The sequence below is a fragment of the Acinonyx jubatus genome, chromosome C1 (genome assembly GCF_027475565.1).
Source record: "Acinonyx jubatus isolate Ajub_Pintada_27869175 chromosome C1, VMU_Ajub_asm_v1.0, whole genome shotgun sequence".
In the NCBI taxonomy this organism is placed as follows: Eukaryota; Metazoa; Chordata; class Mammalia; order Carnivora; family Felidae; genus Acinonyx; species Acinonyx jubatus.
In genome coordinates this window covers 19,004,184-19,022,682 of record NC_069381.1, presented here as the reverse complement: position 1 = coordinate 19,022,682, position 18,499 = coordinate 19,004,184, and the positions used below count along the sequence as shown (strand labels likewise).

Sequence of the window (18,499 nt, the reverse complement as noted above, 5' to 3'; positions counted from 1 at the left end):
GGGCTGGGCTCACCCCTCTGCCTCTACTGGCTGTATGACTTCAGGCAAGTTGCTGGCCCTCTCTGGGCCTCTTCCAAGCTTTGACCTAAGTATAAACATCCAACTCCATTTAAAGGATTGGCTTCACCCTTCCTGAATTTTTAAGACCGAGTTAAGGAAAGGCAATAGAAGTCTTTACTAAATTGCACATTAAATCAACTGCTGGTTATTTTTTCTGATAGCATTGCAATGGTTTTCCCAAGAGTCACTGATGTGCAATGAACCCAATCGTATTTCTTATTCAATAAACTCTTTTATTGTAAGTTTACAGATTTTTCCATTACAATAATGAAAATAGCACTAGTGATTCGTTAACATTTAGGCCCAAATCAAAAGGCAGCGCCTCCTCAAATTATAAGGTAAATGCCACATAGTTGAACGTATAGTACGTGTTGGGCAAAAGGCATTTAAAATATAGAAAACAGGGTCAAGGTTTGTGTCTGCAAACACTTTAAGGTTTAGTTCATCAAGACGATACTGCGTGTGAAAGCACATGATTTTGAAAGCATATAATTTGTGATAAAACACAACTGCAGAGAAAAGGCAAAATCAAGCAAAACAAATTAAAAAAAAACCCTCCCCACATGAACGGAAGTGACCCAAATACATGGCGACAATAGGCAGACCTCCAGTCATTGGGCCCTGGGATGGCAAGTGAGTGGGTTTCATAGAAATTCTCCATAGGAAGGAAAGTCTGGGCCTGGTGCGACATTTGCTGCGTCTCCAAGTCCTGTCTCCTCACAGAGGAAAGGAAGTTGCTGGTCCGACACCTGTGCCCTGGGTCTGCCCAGAATGGGGCCTACGTTCCCAATCCCTTTGAGAACAGTCCCAAGTCCTGAAAAGGCAAGGAGACCCTCCGGGCCCCGGCCCCCGGGAGCGGCAGGGAGGTGGGGTCAGAGTTGGCCCCCGCCCCTGCCGGGGCTGTCCGAGTGGTTCACGGGGAGGGGGTGGGCCTCCGTGTTGAACACCCAGTCTTCCAGGGAGAGCACATCGTCTTCAGAGAACAGAAGATAGAGATACCTGCGCCCCGGGGGGCCGGGAGGGAAGCAAAACACAGCCCGTCAGTGCTTTGGGGAACAGGTCCCGCCGCTGGGAACAAATCTCAGAGGCCACTGCGACAACGGGCCTGTGGCTAAGGGTGCAGGGAGGTCTGAGATCCCAAATCCACTAGGAGGGCTGGTCCCAGGGAAGGAGCTGTGGATGCCAAGGAGGGCACTGAGACTTGGGGCGGTCCCACCTGGTTGAATGCTGGCTCGCCCCTGCCCTCACTCTGTTTAACTCATACCCATCTGGCTTCACCCAGGTTCTTCCCCACTTGTAATGAGGACCCTATGTGAGAAGCCTGCTAGGACCGCTTAAGGTCTAGAGTCTTCTTTCGTTTCACGGTGGCCTGAGTACTGCACCAGTCCAAACTCTTAGGCTGCTCCCTGATGTGCCGTTCTGGTGGCAGAACAGACCATTCTAATCCATTTCAGAGAGTTGAGCACAAGGGGGATGCTTTGGGGAACATCGAGGACTTCCACCCCAAGAAAGCGAGGGGCCGGGGCAGCAGCAAAACTGCACAGGGAAGGTTCGCAGCAGTGACCCCCATCACTGTCATTCTCCCCATTTTACAGAAGAGGACGTAGTTCCAGAGAACTAAGTAACCCAAGGAGACTAGTTAAAGGAGTTAACTTACCACACGGCTAACACTTAGGGGATGGAGTCCCGCCCGGGCCTGGCCAGAGGCGCACCCTGGGGGTGTGACCCGGAGAGCCCAGCACCCCCCTTCCCCGTCCCTCCAGCCCCTCTTGGGCCCCCCTGTGATGGCAGAACCTGACTGTTGGTGAAGGGAGGGACTGCTGACTCCATCCCTCGCCCACCCCCGCCCTTCAACCCTAGGAAAGCCCAGTTTCCTCTGGCAAGAACACCGGCCGGGCCCCAACTCACTTTAGTGTCTCCGCTAGAAAGAAGGTCTGCTGTTTGTTGTCGTGGTTGGGAATGCTACTGTACACGTCTTGGATCCCGGAGAAACCGGCTTCTGTTCGACAGTATTTCTCCAGGGCCTGAGGAGAAGGGAGGCAGCTTTGGGGGGCGGGGGGAGGGGAGAGGAGAGGCCCCTGCCCAGTTCTCGTGCCTGCCCAGTTCATGGATGGGCAGGCCCCTGACCACTTGGCTAGGGGCTGCTGGCATTTGCGGAAGCAGAAGGCCGAATGGTTTGTTCAGGGCTCAGCTGACCTGCTGCCAGGCTGGTGGGGACACACACCCTGGGCCCACCACTGAGCACTCTGTCCCAACAGACTGCTTGCTCGAGCTTTGCTCTGGGTCTGAACTCGGGGCATGTTCTCTTGGCCTTCCAGGGGGATAGGCTGGTCCAACAGACTCACCCACAGAGGAAGGCAGTGGAGGGCCGGGATGTGGGGACGGGACTCGGCACACCCCAGGGAACTCCCTGTGCAGATGTGGTCCCTGTTCCACCGGTGGGTGGGCCATGGGCTGACGGCTTTTTTTTTTTTTTTTTTTTTAATAAATGCAATTTTTACCCACAGAGGGGTCTGTGGGCTGGGCTCAGGAGCACAAAACACTTGACTTTTACTGGTCAAGAACCAGGGCCTTCAGGGAAACAGGGGGTTTCTGGCCAATGAACCATGTCAGCGAGCCTGAGTATGCCCTCGTGCCCTGCCCAAGTCTAAGCTCTGGGTGTGGCTCTCCCTAGGACAGCCTGTGCCTCAGAGCCGTGGGCCCTAGGAGAAGTTGGGAAGAGGGGGGCACAGAGAAGGCTTAGCATCCATCAAGAGACATCCTTCTGGACTCCCCATACCTGCCTTTGGCTCTACCCCAGAGAAGGGCATGAGGTTTCCTGCCAGGTAGTTGGAGACAAGAGGGTGGGTGGAGGAGACATGGGCGGTGGGGAGCAGAGCCCAGAGAAAGGTAGGGGCTGCCCAGGGCTGGGCTGGCTCTGGGCAGAGCAGGGAGGTGATCTGCTGGCTTGGCAGCCGATTCCTGCTTGACAGGAGAAATCTAAAGCCATCTGCTCAGGCTTCAAGGTCGGAGAGCAGTGACCCCATGCGCTCTGGACCCCTCTGGCTGCTGCCCTGCCTTTGGCCCTCTTAAGTTTGCTGGTCCTAGAGTCCAGGCCCCAAAGCTGTGGGCGCTCGTTTCTTGGCCTGCTTCTGCCCAGCTGGGGACACTTAGCTGTGCAACCTCACCTTGACCCTTTGCATTCAGAACCTCGGCCGGATGTCAGCCTGGTCTGACCCTCTTCTCAAAGCCTGTGCTAGGGTGTTTTGGACCCTGCTTGAATTCTCAGGGCCCCTGTCACCCAGTCCCCCCTCCCCCCAACCAGCCCACTCACCGTCACCACTTCCCAGCCCCACTCCCTGTAGATGGGGTCGTGGGTCTGTCGCCACAGGTACATGTAACTCTCCACCACCTCAGGCCGCAGGATGTAGTAGCTCTCGCTCAGCTGTGTGGCCACTGCCTCTCTGCCAGAGTTAAACCAGAAGGCCTCGGGCCCCAGTTTGGTATCTGTGGGGATGACCAACCAGAGGGTCCAGGTCAGACCTCCCACCTCCTACTTTTCAGGACCTGGCTGCCCCAGGAGAGAGCTCAGTGGCCTGGAAGCAATGGCAGGGGGAGGGCTGGTGATGGACTGATACTGGCTGGGCCCTGCCTATACCGCCAGCCAGAGCTGAGCCTGGCAAATGCACAGCTTCCCTCTTGGCCTAGGTTGGCCACAGCAAGACCCTTGAGGCCTTGAACATTTTGCAGTTTTAGAATCTGAGAGTCCAAATGAACTATCTAGCAGTCGGGGGAGACAAAGGTTTGGGCGATGTTCCCCAGCTGTGCATTTTGAGATGTTAGCTCTGCAAGATGTGAACCGGAGCTCAGCCAAGAAAGGATTTCAGGTTTAAATACATTTAAGGAACAGGGGGTCAGATAAAGTGAAAGAGGCTCCCGTCTGCAGGACTTATCAGATCCTTTAACATGCTGATATGCAGTGATGCTTCTCCACACACCCCTTTCTTAGGGCACCTCTATTTCACACCTCCCAGAACCAGCCTTCCAGAGCCGACAGGCTGGGATAATGCCGAGGTGGAGACGGGGGGGGGGGGGGGGGGGGGGGGACTGCCCAGAGGCACATACTCAGGCAGAGGCAGCTAGATAAAGAGGGCCTGAGGAGTTCTGAGTTTCATTTTGTTATCATTGTTTGGCTTGTTTGTTTTTGGACAATTTGGTGCTGTCCCTGTTTTCTGGAGGACCATAATTATAACCACAACTACAGCCACCACCTATGATTTCAAGGGCTGTGTTGGGTGCTTTCCATACATTATTTCAATCCTTAAAAAATGGTTTTCTTTGCTAAGGTAGATGTTATTGTCCCTCTCCCAGGCACATGGAAACTGAGGGTCAGAGAGGCTAAGTAATTTGTCCAAGGTAACACAGCGAGCTGTGACTGAGCTGGGATGTGACCCTGGATCTGTCTGATGCCCTTTCCCTGGACTGTGCTCTCTCTCTTTTCCTCCTGGGTCTGAGACTCTAGGCCTCCTTCCTTTAACACCTGTACATCACATCTGGGTCAGCAGAGTGCCCAGCTCTGGTCCTCGGGTGTCCCCTTCCTTCATCCCATTGGGTCAGGACCCTGAGAGGCCCTGGGTTGTTTTTCCTCAAGAGACGACTGGAGCTTTGCAGGACATCCTACTCTCCCATGGAAGGCTTCACGGAAACGGGACGCCCCAGACCCTGGCCCCTTCGATTGCTCAAATGCTACAGCTGCTCTTGACCATCAGCAAACAGTCATTCTGCCAAGCGGCTAATGGGGTGAGGGCAGGAGCGACCGCTGTGGTCGTCCGTGGACAAGCGGGCTGGCTGGAACAGCATGCTCTATTAAGTGCATGTCTTTTATGGTCTGGGCTGATTGTCCCAGAGAAACAGCGAGCTTTTTATTATTCCTGAGATTTCCCGTTTGTTTATGGTCCTGGCTCTTTGTATGAAATTGCAGACCCGTTGTAAGGACCCACTGCAAATCACTGGCTTCATGAAAACAGCTCCCAGACATCTGGACTCAACTGGAGGGGTCAAGGACACATGTCAGGCTAATAAACTCCTCCGTGCTGTGGCTGAAGGCGGCTGGCAATGTGCTCTCTATGGGACCCTCTATCTCACCCTGGGAGACCTCTGTTATTGTTTCCATTGAGCAGGCAGGAAAATAGAGGCCACCCAGCTGGTGAGTGGCAGAGCAGCACTTGAGCCACGAATATTTATGGCAAATCTTAGGTCCTCTCCTCCAACCAAGCCTGGGATTAAGTTCAGGGCAGTGGGCACCTCTCAGGGCCCTGGAGGAGGGATTTTTCTGAGTGGCACTAGAGAGGCAGCACATAAGAAGGAGCTGGGCATCAGAAGACCTGGGTTCTAGCCCCGGCTTAGCTACTCACACGTAGGGTGACTTTGGTGAAGTCACTTCCCCACTTTGGGCTGACTCAGTTTCCCCATGTGTAAAACAGGGAGTTGGGTTCATGTTCTCTAAAGTGACTTCTGATTCTAGCATTTGACAATTCTGCGTGGAGTGTTAGCGGGGGATGGTCAAGGAGCTCTCAAGCTTTCCGGTGATCTGGGAACAAAGAGGGTCATAAACAGGGTGGTGCCAGGGGCGGTAAGATCCCCTAAATGGAGGGGTGGTGGGGAGGAAAAAGAGAGGTACATTCAGGGGTAAGGGTTCAGGGAGAGGGAAATCTCTAGGCTCAGGGAGCCTGGAGGACCTTCCGCTCTGTGCCCCTTGGCCAAGTCTTCTCTGGGCCTCAGCATATCTGAGGTTTGGCCATGATGTGGAACAATCCTTGGCCAGGTGCTCGATACATCACCCCTATTTTCCTTTGAAGTTCGGGTACAATCTCAGTGCACAGACAGCACGTCCCTCGTACAAATTCTATGTAACTTCCAAGGGGAAACTGTGTTCCCTTCACTCACTGTCGCTCCGCTGGCTTGTCTAGTTCTTCCTCGTGTCTAGCCTCAGTCTCTCCTGCTGCCCTTCCCCTCGCACGGTTACCTGAGCGGGCGTACGATTCGTGGCACGTCTTGGTGATCTGGGCTGCGAGCTCTCGGTAGCGGGCCCTCTTTTCTTCCTTGGCATCCTCAGCGCCAAGGGCGATCATGCCCCCGGAGAAACAGGCCAGGTGCCCCATCTTGTGGTCCAGAATCCCCCCTCGCCACTCGGCAATGTAGGTCAGCCCCCCAGGAGAGACATTCAGCAGGTGGGTCTCTATTGCCTGGGAGCAAGGTGGGAGTTGGGCAGGGGGAAGGGGCATGGGGGGCGGGACAGAGAAGGGAGGGGGAGAGGACGGAAAATGAACATTTTGCAGACAGCAGTGAACGCAGCTCTGCTGGGCCCTCCATCCCAGGCAAAGGAGGCCCTTGACCTTGGCTGGTGGTGGTCCCTGATGGGGCCAGTGGCACCTTCTGTCACTCGCCTGGCTGAAGCCTGGTGCCTGCGGGGGGCTTGCACACGAGGCAGCTCCCTAGGGTGAGTCTCTCATTTAGACTTTAAAAAAAAAAATTACTTTTAGGTGATCTCTGCATCCAACGTGGGGCTTGAACTCATGACCCCGAGATCAAGAGTTGCATGTTCTACCGACTGAGCCAGCCAGGTGCCCCTCTTATGTAGACTTTTAAATCTTCTGTGCACAAAGATCTTTTAAAAATTTTTTAAAAATTCCTATCCATCCTCCACTGTATTCTCTGTTAGGGAGTCTTGACCTGAAGCCCAGCTGGCCTGTAGGTGGGCTCCAGGGGGTCCAGAAGGCCCGTCAAATTGTGTGTGACACTTTTGTGTATGTGCATTTTCATGGGAAGAGGGTCTAGATATTTTATCTGAGTCTTAAAAAGGACCCACAGAAAGTTAAGAGCTTCTCTCTACAAGCCCTTATCACACACCTTCTCATTTAATGCCCACGACGAGCCAGGCACATGGCTGCAGTGCCCTCTACAGACAAAGGGGTTGAGTGGCTTGTCCCAGGTCCCAGCCACGCCAGGATTAAGCCAAGGACCAGACGTCCAGACCGCTCTTCCTCTACCTGATGGCCACTCCTTCTGGTAAAGACTCCCGGGAGGTTGGAGGGTGTGGGTGTCAGGCCGTTGTACCCCTCACTCCCTGCCGTTACTCCCTGGGAGCCCAGGAGTCAGAGGTAATGGCAGTGCCCGTGGGTCCTAGTCCAGGGCTAGGCCTCTGGGGCCCTGGCCAGACCTCTTCCTGCATTCTTGCCCCTCTAATATATTCTCCGGGGGTCTCTGCTCTCTGTAAATAATGCACCAGTTTAACCTGACGCCACAGACATGGCTCCTAGAAGCAGATTCCTTGGGTTCAAATGCCACCTCCATCAGTTCCAAGCTGTGTGACACTGGGCAGGTTCTATGTGCTCTCCGAGTGCCTCGATCTCCGAGCGTATGAAATGGGAAGATGACCATAAACCACCTCATAGGGTTGTGAGGACCGGGTGACATGTGTGTGCAGCCCTCAGCATACTTCCTGGCGCAGTGAGAGTCCTCAGTGCCCGTGGGCTGTTCCAGCTCCTCTCCAGCCCGCCCCCCCACCCAGCCTCTTTTCATTTCCACCCCCTCCTTCCATCCAGTATTCGAGTGTATTCCGTGAGCGCCTCCTTGGGGCCAGCAGCGGTTCGGGCAGGGTATATAGCCCCTGAAGACACGCAGCCTGGGCCCTGCCTGGGATGGAGGCGGGGGCTCACCTGCTAGTCAGAGACTTCCCCACAAAATCAAATACACGCACGAATTAGGATTTGTGGTCGGCATTTTACAAGAAACATGCTCCACCCCAACTGCGCCACTCCGGCTTGTCTCTGGGCATCCTCCACGATGCGCTTCCCTGGAGACAGCGCCCTGGCCCATACCCGGGCTACCCCGGTCCGCTCTTCCCCTGTCGCCTTTCTACGTGGTGCCGTCCCCACTTTGTGTGTCCGTATCTGTGTGTGTGTCTGTGGCACGTCTGTCTCTCTCCCGGGACTCTGAGGGCTGCGTGAGAGCAGAAGCTGCCACCACCAACCTCCGGCCAGGGGCTGACATACAGAAGGCACTCCAACACCTTGGCTCTTGGATCCGTTTGTTTCTCTTCCTGCTCCTGCAAGGTCCCGGCTGGGGGGCTGGCTGCAGGACCCTCACTGAATAGCAGATGGGGAGGCTCTGATGACGTGACGTGCCCAGGGCACCTGTGCCACGTGGGGAGGAGCACTGAGGGGGGCGCCTAGGCTAACCCAGGCTGCAGAAATCTGGTTCAGTTACCCACTGTCAACACTTGGGGGAGAACACAGACATCTGGGGGCGATCCCATGAAGCCTCAACCGCAGTGCAAAAACTGCCCCTTCCAGACTGACTCCCGTGGGTTATTTCCATTCTGGGTTAATGCCAGGCTAAGTAATTGTGGTAAAGACGAAATGACAGACCAGTCTCTCTGTGAGGACACTACTGAGACAAGCAGATAGGTGCAGAGATTAAAAATCAAGGCTTTCTAAAACCCTAAGCCAAACACGAGACAACACAGGCTGCCAACTGACTGGTTAGGCTTCAATCATAGCAGGAGACAGAGCAGAGCCGAGCGGGATACAGAGGCCCAGCTCTGCAATTTGAGAATTGGGTGATTCTGGGCAAATTTATTTCACTTTTCTGAAGATTCCTTCTCCTCATTTGTAAACTGGGAATAATTCCTGGGATGGCTGTGAGGAAGCCTCTGCTTCCTTTGGCCCTCCTGGAGGGGACCCCATCTGTACATTCCCGAGAGGGACTTCAGACAAGCCAGGCTCCTTTGTGGTTGGCAGGCGCACTCTATCTGGAGTCAGTGTTTGCACCCTGGCTTTGACACTGGCTGCTGTGTGACCTCGGGCCTTTCTGAGCCTCAGTTTCTCGTCTGTAAAATGGGGTTAAATAAGACAAGGCAGTCACTGCACCTGCCTGGAGGAGGCCACAGTGACAGATACTCTCCATGTCCTTCTTTTCACTCCTCCTCTCCTCCTGGGACCCTCCAGGGGTGTGCCCAGTCTGCGTGTCTGAATCGTTCACACCCGCCTGTGCCGCACATTGTTCTAACTTATACACTGGGAACCCACCCCCCCTACCCCGCCCCGCCCCCTGCCCCAGGCAGCTTTCAAGGCTGTTTCCTGGGCCTCAGCCCAGAGGTTCTGATGTACCTTGCCAGGGTGCAGCCTGAGCAATGGGATTTTTAACGTGTGGACAAGGTTGAGAACTACCAGAATATTCTTCAAAGCCCCAAACTTGCCAGAGGCCCAGTCTTTACCCAGGGTCAGAGATACTCCAGGCTCTTCACAAGGGATATCAAATTCAGGGAGCAAAGCCAAGTTCTCTCCTGTTCAATCAAGTGCTTTCCATAAAGCTCCCGTTTGCTTAAATAATTCATGACCATTTCTTCCCTTGAAGCCTCAACTACAGTGTGCCCTGAGGGCAGGGAACCAGGCTGTTCACTAACTTCGTGTTTACCCTGCAAGGAATGACAGAAATGTAGAAAGGCCTTTCCAGGCAGCACCTCCTGTGCAGGCTGAACACAGATCCTCAGATAGGAGACACTGGCTGTGGTCTAAGCTCAGCTGGAGCTGAATCTGGGGCTGAGACTCAGACTGAGATGGGACTGCTTCATGACCAAGGTCTTGGTGCTGGGGAGCTGGGCGGGGAAAACTCCTCACCAAGCCCACAGTTTAAAAGGTCCATGGCTGTGGAGGCCTGTTTCAATGCACTTCCTTTAAGCACTACTGTTTCTGGTCAGACTCATGCAATCAGAGGGTAGTTAGAGATCACTCACCCATCCGTCCAACTGTTCATACCCATTCATCCACTATATCCACTCACCCATCCATCCTTCCACCTGCCTATCTACCCATTCACCCACCTATCCATCCTTCCACCCACACAGCCATCCATCCCTCCCTCCATCCATCCACCCATCCTTCCACCCACCCACTGATGCACCCATTCACTCGTCTGTCCGTCCGTCCATCCATCCATCCATCCATCCATCCATCCATCCATCCATCCCTTCAGCAATCATATGTTCAATTGTTCACAAAACAGTTATTGTGTGCTTGCTATGTACCGGGCACTGTTTTAGGAGTGAGGCAGACACAGTGAATGACTAGACAAGATCTTTGCTCCTTGATAGCTCACATTCTATTTGGGGAAGACAATGAATGAGTAAACAAATATGGGCACAGGATAATTTTCAGTGCCCATGAAAGCAAAGAAGAGAGTAAGTCTGGGGTTTGTGACAGAGAGAGGTGGCAAAAGGCCAATTCCTAGTGGTATTTGAGTTGACCAACAAATGGGCCACAGCCACTTGAATGATATTCCACATAGAGACAACAGCAAATACAAAAGCCCCAAGGTGGGATTGAGTCTGGTGTGTCTGCAGGAGGCTGGGGACCACACCTGACAGCAAAGGGGAAGGAGTTCAAGGTGACTGGTAGGTCTAAATCAGGTGGGCAAAGGTGAGGAGTCTAGTTTATTCCAAATGTGAAGGAGCCAGTTCTCCTGGCTGCTGTGTGGAGAGCCGACTTAGAAGGGCAGAAGAGCAAGAAGTCTAGTTGAGGAGACATAAGACCTCAGACCAACATGGCAGCAGAGTAAATCCGACTTGCTCAACTCACTTTATGAGGAAACCGAGGCCTGGAGTCTACCCAGGGCCTTTTCCTTACTTGGGCTCAGAAGCACCTATTGATGGGCCAACGGGAGTCTATAACCTCCTTTCCAATAGCGCAGGCTAACCAACTCCCTCTTCCATCCTGAGGTGTCCCCCTCCTTGCAGTCACCACCCCAGCCTACCGTCTCTTGTCCAGTTCACACCCTATAGCCAGACCAGCGGTGGTGAGGGGCCATGGGGGAAACACTGGGGCTGGCTGAGAAGATCTGGCTTTAGCTCCGGCTCGGCCAGCGCTGTGCTGTGTGCCTTTGAGCAGTGCCTTCCCCTCTCTGGGCCTTGATTTCCATCCACATAGAGAGAAGGAGCAGAACTGGATGCTCCACTGAGGGAGGCCCCTCCCCATTTGGACACGCTAATTACATCACCTCTGCTCCACCAGGAAGAGGGCTGAGGGTCTTGCTTTGGCGGCCTCTTTTGGGGGCTCCCAGGCCACCACCTGACTATGCTGTGGGCTCTGACACATTGACTGAAGCCCACACGCCACGGTTTCTGAAGCAGACTGACTGCCACTTCCTGTGAGGCCTTGGACAAATGACTTTCCCTCCTTGAGCCTGGGTTTTGCATGTGTAACACGAGGATGCTAACATGGCCCTAATTTCAAGGTGTTCGAGAAGAGTCACAAATTGGGTGTGCAAAGCAACCGGCTGGGGAGGAGACTGTCTTGTTCTTCTGGCTAGCACACCACGGTGGGGGTGGTGGTGGTGAGCATTTAGGGGCCTGTGCCAGACCCGGTGGGGAAGGACCAACCACCGGTGAAGAATCCGACACTTGTCTTACCTCCAAGGCTTCATAGTACATATCTTTAGCCTCCACATCTGTCTTGGCCGACATCAACCAGGATTTGATCAAATATTCATAAAAACTGTCCCCGAGTCCTCCAACCGAGACGTGGTCTGTGAGGGGAAAGAGGACAGGAACATTATTTTTAAAGTATTAAAAAAAATTATTTTTGATGTTTATTATTTTTGAGAGAAAGAGAGAGACAGAGCATGAGCAGGGGAGGGGCAGAGAGAGAGGGAGACACAGAACTGAAGCAGGCTCCAGGCTCTGAGCTGTCAGCACAGAGCCTGGCGCGGGGCTCGAACTCGCGGACCGTGAGATTATGACCTGAGCCGGACGCTCAGGTCAGGACCAGACGCTCAACCGACTGAGCCACCCAGGCGCCATAGGGAACATTATTTTTAACTGCTGAGGCCACCAGGCAGGTCTCACCGAGAGACTCATTGGGTGGCGAGTCTCACGCGCTGGCCTCTGTGGTCCCCCCCAGTGCTGGGTGCCGATGGGGAGCAAGTGTTTGATCAGCAGAATTCTGAGCCCTGAGAGGACAGGGGCTGAAAGGAAGGCACAGACTGTGACTCGAGGAACCAGGGCCACCTTGAACACGATCATGCGGCACGCAAATGCACAGGCTCACCCGGGTACATAAATCATGTCGCTTTAGCAGACCGAGGATGGCAGGGCCTCTGGTTATTAACTGTAAATGAGTTGCATTTCTTTAAAAAGATAATCTGGTGGCAGGGAGTTCAGAGATTTTTATTACCCGGTGACAAACATGGTAATTAATGCTGGGCAGGTTCATAAAAGGCCATGGAAAGGAGGAACGGGAGCCTTAATTTAGTCACAGTACAGAACCACTTGGAAAAACCAAGCTTAAATGGAGCAGGTTAGGATAAATGGAGTTTCCAAGGAGCAGGGGGAGGGAAGAATTGGGTTTTGAAGAGCCCCTCTTTGCCCTGGGTGGCATCAGCCTGGAGTTGGCCACAGAGCAGGACCGTGAGGCTGTCTGTGGCTGAATGAGGAGGTGACTCCGCTCAGGGCTGTCCCGGGAGAAAGACGGGTCAACCGTGAGCGCTTAACCCGAGCGGCAAGACACGGAAATCACTTCGCTCACATGCTTTAAAAATTAACAACAGGGAAACAGAAAGGCATTTAATAGAGAAACAAAGAGGAAACTTCAGTTCCCTGTTAAGATTCATTTAAGCAGAAAAAGAGAGGAAGGAAAATAGGGGGGACAGATTCAGGCAGGAAAGGAGCGATGGGGAAGTTATTTCCAGCTCCTCTGGACAAAGCAGGGATAGGAAGACAGAAGGGAGGGGAAGTGGGGGGCGGGGAGAGAAAAGGAAACAGAAAATCTGTCAAAAGCTACCATTTCTCCAGGGTCTACTGTGGGCCAGGAACTTTACTGTATTGTCTGTAACAACCTCCCAAGAAGCCTGTAGGTAAGCGTTGTCAACCCCTTTCCCAGATGGGAAAACTGGGAATGGGCCTACATAGTGACTCCAAGGCCACCAAGGTGGCAGAGCCCTCACTTTCTGCAGCCTGACAGTCAACCAGAGGATGAAAATAAAGGTGCCTGGAGTCAGAAAGGACAGCGTGGAGAGAGAGGGACCAAAAGTCAGAGGGTAAAGATAGGTGGGGACCAGGCAAGTGGGCTGAGAGGAGAACCCGCAGCAAACCAGCCCTTCTGGCTCCTTCCGGCCCCATAAACAAATCATGGCCCAGCAGGGGCTCAGCAAAAACCGGAACAGATCAGAGAAATCCTGTGCCTTGGGGAGCCACGGGAGGGGTGAGTGTGGGCTGAACCTTGCTCTGTGAAGGGGGACTCAGCAGCACACCCCCCATCCCCCACTGCTACATGGAGGACGCGGCTCGGGACGCAGCACAAAGGGAGGCGTGGGGCATGCCAGGCCCCGCATGTCCACGGCATGTCCATGGCTGGAGCAGGTCCGTGCCGAGCAGGGGGCTGAGGAAGGCCGGAAGTTAAATCGGGTCCGCCTCCACTCAGGGCCCTCCCACAGCTCACAGCCCACAGAAGAGGCACACGGGCACACAGCCGAGGGCACTGTTACCGCCAGGCTCACCTGGGCCTGCTTCCTGTCACCGTTTTCTCCACCACCCGACACTCCTAGCCCCTTGCCTCCCCACACTCACTCTCACCCGTGGTGACCCCTCTGCCAGAAACACCCTTCCCCTCCCTTGCCCGGCTAACACTTCCTCCCTGCTACACCCCAGCTCGGGCATCCCCTCCTCAGAAAGGCTTTTCTGTGTCCTCATAAACCTGCTCACAGTCCTTCCCTGCAGGGTGACCATGAGAAGTGAGATAACGCACACGCAAATCCGGCCCTCATGTGGCAAGCACTCAGTGGTTGCAGGTCCTACTCTTACTGGGGGTGTCCTTGCCGCTGGCTGCCCCCAAAGCTGTGGTGTAAGTATCTGCTTATGGGCCCACCTCCCCCACCAGGCTGTGGGCTCTTTATGGGGAGGAACCGCATATGATTCTCACTTTATGCCCAGCGCCTGTATGGCACCCAGTGGATGTCCAGGAAGTCCTGAACGAAAGAAAATAAGGTAGGTTTGAGCTGTGTTGGGAAGGGCTTCGAACGCCAAGCCAAAGAGTTTGGACTTCATCATGCGATTGCAGCGTGTGTACGTGCAGGAGACGGGAGCCAGGCCCCCAGGAGTGCCATGGGAGTTTGGGACAGGACACCCTCTTGGGGACATGCGCAGAGCTTCTCAGGGGCCTCTACCAAAGTGATCAATTGTCATTTGGCACACAGAGAGCGCAGGGGTGGGAATCAGAAGGCGAAGATCTGCCATTAGCTCAGGGCAAGCCATCTTCCCCGCTGGGCCTCAATCTTTTGATCAATAAAATACAAAACAGGAGCATGAGTTGGTGTGCATGAGCCTGAACAGAGATGGGCTTTGCTGCTTCCTGATCGTGTCATCACACTTGGCAGGGGGAGGCCGCCACCCTACACTGGCTCTCAGGAAAGTACCGTGAACCTGGGGGAGGCTGCCAAACTGGGGCCAGTGGGCAGCTCACACTACGTACCCACTGGGGAGAATCTAGATTTGCCACACCTTCTCATCGAGGAAGGTGTGGGATTCAGGCAGTGGACCAGACAAGCCACTCCAGGGGCCAAGCTGAAGGGCGGGCAGCTCTCTGAGCTCTGAGGGGCTCTGTGAGGCTCGGTCTCATCTGTGCTTGGTACCAGCAGGAGGCTGGTGAACTTGTCTTGGCTGTGAAGTCCCAGTGGCAGGAGGGTCTTGGCCTCCCCTGTTACCCTGCAGCTCAGTTTCCAGCGGGAGCAGCGGGGGCCTGGGACCCGGATGCAGACCTAGCTCCTTCTCTCCAAGCTGCAATTGCTGTGGTTGCAAACGCGCTTTGAATCCAGAGGATTCAAGGAAGGAAAAGAATGCGAACACACTTAGCTTATGCAAGTTGGGAATGTTCTCATCTGTTGGGAAAATACACAATTACCAAAAAGTCTCAGCAAAAACCACAGAAAACCTGAGATGAGTCCAGGTGCCAAACCCACGGGAGGAGGAAGGCAGGCGCCGGGTGAGCAGGGCTTGATAGCCTTCCCTCTGTTCTCTAGCAGGCCTCAGATTCATATTTTATTCTATTAATTTTTTTCATGTTTGTTTATTTTTGAGAGACAGAGCATGAGCAGGGGAGGGGCAGAGAGAGAGGGAGACAGAATCTGAAGCAGGCTCCAGGCTCTGAGCTGTCGGCACAGAGCCTGACGTGGGGCTCGAACTCATGAACTGCAAGATCATGACCTGAGCCAAAGTCGGACGCTTAACCGACTGAGCCACCCAGGCACCCCTGATTCATATTTTATTAATATGAAACAATTTTCCGTATGTGACCGACTTTGCTCAGTCTTGTGACCCCTGGCGCAGCCTGAAAAGAAAGTTATGTTTCTCAGCGGGGTGGGTGGGGGGCTCCCTGTAATTTGCCAAGGTAGCTGTTGGGACTGGGAAGCCACGCCCCTCTCCCTCTCTTTATGGCTTTTGCTGGAGCGGCTAAGGCCAGCAGGGGGGCAGTTTATCTCTTTACCCAGTCGGGCCTTGCAATTAAAAGCAGTAACAGTTATTGAACTGTCTCTTCCCGTGGCCATAATCTGTAATTCAAACCTTCATTTTCTCCCTGCACTTTTGGATTTGGCGGTGTGTTTTGGTTAAAAATACTTTGCTTTTGTGTAAGTGGTTTTTGCAGGAGGCCACTTGGGAGTGAGGTCATCATCAGGGAAAATTCCTGGGTCAAATTTTCTGGGCCTTCTGGACCTGTAATCACAGAGACTCAGGGGTGGAAGAACGATGCCTCTGCAGCTTTTCCGTGGTGTCCCCGCCGGCTGGCCAGCCCTCCGGGCCCTGACTGTATACTTTTACTGATGGGTATTCATCACCTTTTAGAACAACACATACCATCTTTGGAAGATGAACTGAAATCTGTTTCCTGCCCCTTCTGACCGTTACTCCCACACCCCTCCATGGTGCACAAAGAACATAACTCTAGCTCTCCTCCCATGTGTAGGAGAGGAAACCAAGGCTCAGAGAGATAAAGTGAATTCCCCACAGCCGTGCAGTAATTAGACTCATATCTACTTTGCCCCTGAGCCCTTGCTGGTGTCATAACAACTGGAGCTGGAGGCAGGGAAAGGGAAACGGGTCTTTGAGCAGAAATGGCAGAGGTGAGGGTCGGGGTGCTCTGGGAAGCCCCTAGAAGCAGGGCCCAAGGAACCTGCCGCCCCAATTCGTGCTATGGCCTCATAATCAAGGCCTCTAGACAAGGGAACAATCCCAGGGTCCTGGGAGACTTTTCAACACTCTCCAGCCTGCACATCCCCCCCCCCCCCAAACCCCATTCCGTTTCAGTGGGTGGAGCTGGGGGCTGAAAATGAGGCTCCGTGGGCGACCCACACGTGTCTGGTTGAGGAACAAGCCTCTGAATAGAGAACAGCAGGAAATCCCAGGACCAATTCTTGTAGGTGTAAGATACAGAGGTGAATTCATGATCTTTTTACTGCTGTATAGTCCACTTAAGAATTAAAAAAAAAAAAAAAAAGATTAGAGTTGGAGGTGGGGCACCAGATCAAAGGGGCTGGGAGAGGATGTATGGTCTTTCTTGGGGCCACTTCTGGAGTAAATGGGTCTACGTGGAACACTCCCACAAGTTTGGGGGATGACGAGGGAGGCTTCAGCAGCATCCTGAGAGACGGACGGCTGGAGACAGCGAGCTTGCGGGGGACGCACAGGGCAGGCCTCACTAGGTGGCGGCCATCACACCCCTCACAAGAGCAATGACAACAGTGAAGCCTCCCCACAGTGTCTGGCAGGACAGGTGGTGTCTGGGAGCACAGAGCAAAAGCCTCGCTGGCATTGGGCTCTGATGAATATGTCCCTCATCACTCGGCCCAGGTGCCTTGCACCGGATGCTGGCGGCAATCAGTTGAAGGCGGTGTGTGCGTCGGGGGGGGGGGGGGGGGGCGGGGGGCGGGGGGCGGGTAGTGGCATCTCTGTACTCACGTTGCATCCAGTTTCCGCTCACTGGGCTGAGGAAGTTGGGGTAGAGGCCGAAGGGCTTGTCAATCTTCCTGAGGACCTTCCGGATGTTCCTGACCTGCCAAGATACAAACGCCAGACGCCCCTTCACTTTCTGGAAGGAGCCAGTGACTTTCAGCCGATGAGGACGGAGACACCTTGTTTGGATCCACAGAGGAAACCACTCCGAGGAGGCAGGAGGGAGAGCTTCGTAACCAACAGCAGGCCGCGGCCTGGAGGTGGCAAGACGGGGCACGGCAGGAGACGGCCACTGTGGGGCCTGGCCGCTGCCTCTGCACGGACCACTCTGCCTGGGGCCCTGCTAGGCCCCCATGCCCCCCTCACTTCGCCCCTTCCTCACTGTGCATCACTCCGGGGAATGGGCCTTTTCTGAAGGGGGCGTGGTTCCTATAAGTGATAGCAGCTCATGTGTAAGTGCTAGTAGGTACAACTGCCTTTTTCGTGGGTCAGAAATGGTCAGACACTGGCTCTTTCATATGGTTCAGCCTAGGAATATGTTATTTTCTCTGACACCACAGGAACCATTCCAGAGGAAGAGCCTGGGCCCCTCAACACCCCCCTGCCCTAAGAGGCATCTCAGGGTTTTCACGACAACACTACAACAGCTGGTAACATTTCTCAGTCCTTCTGAGCCAGGCCCATTATAAACACATTACCTCCAACCCTGAGAATAACCTTTGTGGTATTATCTCTGTTTAACAGATGACAAACCTGGGCCTCAGAGTTTCGGCGACTTGCCCGTGGCCACTCAGCTCATCAAGTGGCAGAGCCAGGACACGAGTCACGTCTTGGCTGACCACACAGAGTCGCCCCTGTGTCCAACACGGATCAGGGCAGGGACCGTGCAGCGCGTGTAGCAGAAGCTGCCCCAGCTTGAGTGAGAAGAGGCACGATTTGCCACCTTCGGGGCTACAAAGGGCGAGAAGCAGGAAGGCTTCATTCATCCCTTGGGGTCTGCTCTCTGGCAGCACAGGAAATCCTTCCAGCACAGAATCCAGCAGAACAGAAAGGCCCTCAGGGATGGTACTATATCATGCTCACAGATTTATCTACAAGACGAGAAGCAGGGAGAGCAGCAGCCTTTTAGCTGTCAGACCTTTCTTTCCAAGGGACAGCACTTTGCTCTACCACATGAGATTTCATATCCATTTATGTTAGCGGAGTCCATTATGGGGGACAGGGATGTGCTTGTACCTGAGTTATTCTCGACTGTCCTGGTGGTGAGCAGTGAAGCAGGCTAAATTAGCTCCCCTGGAGGGTGCGGGTGCTTCTAGAATTTGGGCCAATTTGTTGACTGCCAATAATCGCCTCTGTGGGAGGCATGATTGGGGGATGAAGATAGCCAGAGAATGTAAATGTAGAGAGAGACAGAGAGACAAGCAGATGGACTTGAGGGGGGAAAGCCTGAAGCCTGCTATACTA

General features: G+C 54.0%; 1 protein-coding gene across 2 annotated transcripts in view; it reads right to left on the bottom strand.

The window, feature by feature from the left end:
* Nucleotides 1–272: 272 nt before the first annotated feature.
* MAN1C1 (mannosidase alpha class 1C member 1) overlaps nucleotides 273–18,499 on the bottom strand; it is a 139,803-nt gene continuing 121,576 nt past the window's right edge. For both annotated transcript variants that reach the window (XM_027060037.2, XM_027060035.2), the window contains exons 7-12: nucleotides 17,042–17,135; nucleotides 11,507–11,622; nucleotides 6,065–6,284; nucleotides 3,374–3,546; nucleotides 1,969–2,084; nucleotides 273–1,059 (exon numbers count right to left, since the gene is read on the bottom strand). In XM_027060037.2, the coding sequence (XP_026915838.1) occupies nucleotides 933–1,059; nucleotides 1,969–2,084; nucleotides 3,374–3,546; nucleotides 6,065–6,284; nucleotides 11,507–11,622; nucleotides 17,042–17,135 (846 nt within the window). In that variant the 3' untranslated portion in view covers nucleotides 273–932. The remainder of the gene's footprint in view (nucleotides 1,060–1,968; nucleotides 2,085–3,373; nucleotides 3,547–6,064; nucleotides 6,285–11,506; nucleotides 11,623–17,041; nucleotides 17,136–18,499) is intronic.